The 3,365-nt window shown below is 52.3% G+C and overlaps 1 protein-coding gene across 1 annotated transcript; it reads right to left on the bottom strand.

Moving 5' to 3' along the window:
- Positions 1-2,681: 2,681 nt before the first annotated feature.
- Positions 2,682-3,359, bottom strand: TIMM8B (translocase of inner mitochondrial membrane 8 homolog B). Its single transcript, XM_006026648.2, has 2 exons — positions 3,249-3,359; positions 2,682-3,056 (listed from the first exon to the last, which is right to left on the bottom strand). The coding sequence occupies exons 1-2, from the start codon at positions 3,336-3,338 to the stop codon at positions 2,889-2,891; spliced, it is 258 nt and encodes an 85-aa protein (XP_006026710.1). The 5' UTR covers positions 3,339-3,359; the 3' UTR covers positions 2,682-2,888.
- Between the last annotated feature and the right edge of the window lie 6 nt (positions 3,360-3,365).

Here is a 3,365-nt window from a genome sequence, read left to right on the forward strand (position 1 = left end):
GGGTGGAACGGGCTCTTCTATTAAAAGCTCTGCTCATTCTCGGTCTGGGAGTCCACGGACTAATGTCGCCCCTTGGGCCTTTGGTGTCTTGGAAACGAGCTCTACCTGTGGGTGATAGGCAGGGCATTCACAGGCTTCTCCCTTTTTCAGACAGGGCCCCTGGGGCACTTCCAGCTACCTACCTCTTCAGTCTTGGGAAGGTTAATTAGAAGAGCCTTTTGCAGATGAGCACTGTGTAAATGCGAAGTATTATGCAGCTCTAGGTTGGCCTGTCTGAGATCCTGATGGGCACCTCATGAGTCTTACACCATTGGCTTCAGTGACATCGCTCCTGCTTTACCCAGCTGAGAAAGTTGAATTGGGCCCTGAGACTATTCGGTGAGCCGTCTGCTGTCTACAAGGACCTCATCGGGGCTGTGGGAGAAGACAGCGCAGTATCCCATTGGAGCTGAGACAAGAAATGCTCGCTGACGGGGAGCAGACTGCACGTCCGATGGCCCAGAGATTTTCCAGCCCTGCCTTCTGCACACTGCTCGGAGGACTGGTACTGCCAAAGCAAATAAAGAAAGCCTGTGTTGGCCCAGATCCAACATCTTATTTAATTGCCTCCCTGTCTCTGCCTCCAGTGGACAAAGATGTTTTGGCCTTCCCTGCATGTTGGCTAAGGGAGAGAGGGGGAAGTCAGTGGTGTAGCATCTCTAGTTTTTCCTGTGCTCGGACCATGCTCCCTCTGATCTGCTCTCTTCCAGAAGGGTGGCATTTATGGCTTCCTTTCCAGGGATTCAGAGGGAGTGTACAAGCAGCCCTCTCACTTGGGCAGGTCTTGTCTCTTGCTTCCTGGATTCCCAAGCAAGGTTAGCAAATCTTTTCTGATCCAGGCAGCTCACTCCTCTGTTGCAGCCTGCAGTCATGTTTATGCAATAACAATGCAGCAGCTTTTCATTCATCGCCAGAGAAATGTTCAAGAGTTTTATTTTTTATAACTCCTCTGTACAGAGATTTTTAATGAGGAAATGTTCAACTGCAGAAGATACTAGTTTCCCACACTGAACTGGACCCATTGTGGACCTTGTTCTAGGTAGATTTTAGGGGAGGGACAGAGTGTTGGGTCTGAAGCACTGATCCCACTGTGCTGTCCCTAACAACCACTGATGAGAGCACCTAGTATGTTAGGACTTCTGCTTTGATGAGCTAGTCTCTGGGCATTGAACACGATTTGCTTCGTCCTGCTTCATCCTAAGAACATATCCCAAGGGGGTTCCTGCCAGCTCAAGGCGTCTACTCAGGATAACAGGCTGGCCAGAGTGGGATTCAGGACCTTTTACCCATTCTTGGCCACCTCTTCTTTACCCAGGACAATCCCAATTTTGCCTTCCTTTCTACTCCAAGCAGCAGTGTGTGCTGTCGAAACCTCTGCCTGAGCCTGCTGGAACTTTGCTGTGACTGAGTCAGGAAAAGATGAGAGCAGCTCATTGGTGAACATGCCCTTTACTTTCTATCCCTTCTCCCCGCTTGTGAGCTGGAGTGTCTGATTCTGGCAACCTCCCATGTCTTTGGCTGGTCTCCTGCCTCTGACCCCCAGGTTTCCTGCTCTGTATTGTGTTGCACTATCGGCATTGAACATATTTTTAAGTGAATTCTAAAATGGTGCCAGTGTGGGAAGGTGCGTCTCTTTCTGTGAGACTTAAGGACAGAATTTTTAATTTTTGTGTGTGCCTGTGAGACGGTGGGTGTTCACGTTATCAGATAATGTAACAGGTACCAATAGTCTCCAAGAGAATAAATTGGGCTTTTCAAATGACTGCTCTTTGGTTTTGGTTTTTTTTACAGACATGTAAAATAGGAACATTTAGACCATTAAATAAAACTATACCTGCCTTTAGACCTTAATGGCCAAGTTTAGGAGTGTCTGTTTTACTCTGACAGCAGAGAGAGCTCTGCCTTGTTCTGTAACATCCTCTAACAATAACAGTACCAAGCCTCCTGTGCCTTGCAAAAAGATTTAGCCAAACTGATTATAATGAGGATTAATCCAGGGACACTAAGGAGGGTTTGCATTTGTTTATGTAGTTGCAGTACAACTTTGCTACCCCAAAGCTCCAGGCAGACCTAACTGCATTGATTTCACAGCTGGGTTTGTATTTCCAGGGCTTCCCTTGTAGCCCTGCCAGGTACAATGGCAGTGGTGGAGGAAATACTGCAGTGAGCTTTACCAAACTGTAAAATGAACTGGGGCAATTAATTTTTGATGAGATTCGCTTGTTGGCGCTCATACCCTAGCCCCGCGGCTCCCAATTTGTGGTACGCGTACCACCAACGGTATGCAGACAACCTGTCGGGTACACATTCACAGATTTACCGTAACAACTTTGTAGAACAAAAATTTGCTGGTGGTACTTAAGGTCGTATCATTTTAAATCGGTGACGTGCAATTTGTCAGAGTTTGGGAACCGCTGCCCTAGCCCAACACAGCCAGGCCAGGGGTTGTACTGCAAGCAGAAAACATTTTCATTGCTTTACTAGTTGTGTTGAAGCTATTTCCATCGTGGTCGTTCATTGATCTTTAACGAATGCAGTTTGGTGCTAGGGCTGTTACCTGACCGGCCCCCACGCCCCACACCCCGCCCTACAGACAACGCGACTCTTCCTCTCGCTAAGTTGAAAGAAAGGGGAGAGAAGACTTTCGTGCCATCGACCTTGCAAGGAGGAGGATTCCTGTTGGTTTATTAAGCCGCACCTCGCACGCCCACCGCGCCGTTACGCAAACGCGAGAGAGCCCCGGACACGCCCGTGGGGCAGAGCCTCTCCGTGCCGCGCAGGCACTGCTCGGGACGGGCTCGGGGGTGGCTGACGAGAGTCCGCTGGGCCGGCGGGGGGAGGCCTCTCGCTCAGTGCCCCGCTTTCTGCAGGAGCTGGGAGAATCGCTGGGTGACAGACAGGGTGGTGTCGATGAACCGGTCCACGCAGCTGGCCAGGCAGCTCTCCGTGCGATGGTCCAGCTTCGAGCCGGGCTTGTCCACGCACTTGTCCCAGCACACCTCCATGAAGTCGTGCACCTGCGGGCGGGACGGCTGCTCACAGCCCGCTCAGCACTCCCCCTCCCCCCCGGGCGGCGGCGTGCCCAGGCCTCCCCTGGCTCCGGGGCCTCCCATCTCCATCCCGGTGCCTTTCTTTACATACGGTCAATAACCTGGGCTGGGGGTGGGAGCCCAAAGCTGCCCGCGCGGGGGAGGGAGAGAGGGGGTCACCTGAGCCGTGAACTGCGCGCGCTTCTGCTCGGCCGCCACCAGTTCCCGCAGCTCGGACACGGCGCGCTCCCCGCTGCCAGGCTCCGCCATGGCCGCGCCGCCGGCACAGGACGCGCT

The sequence above is a fragment of the Alligator sinensis genome, unplaced genomic scaffold, assembly GCF_000455745.1.
Source record: "Alligator sinensis unplaced genomic scaffold, ASM45574v1 scaffold1241_1, whole genome shotgun sequence".
Classification (NCBI taxonomy): Eukaryota; Metazoa; Chordata; order Crocodylia; family Alligatoridae; genus Alligator; species Alligator sinensis.

What these genes read in the sequence shown, in the direction of transcription:
- TIMM8B (XM_006026648.2), bottom strand. Translation starts at nt 3,338, where the DNA reads ATGGCGGAGCCTGGCAGCGGGGAGCGCGCCGTGTCCGAGCTGCGGGAA. An exon ending in GCGCGCAGTTCACGGCTCAG is followed by an intron (nt 3,057 to 3,248) that starts GTGACCCCCTCT and finishes TCCCGCCCGCAG; the next exon opens with GTGCACGACTTCATGGAGGT.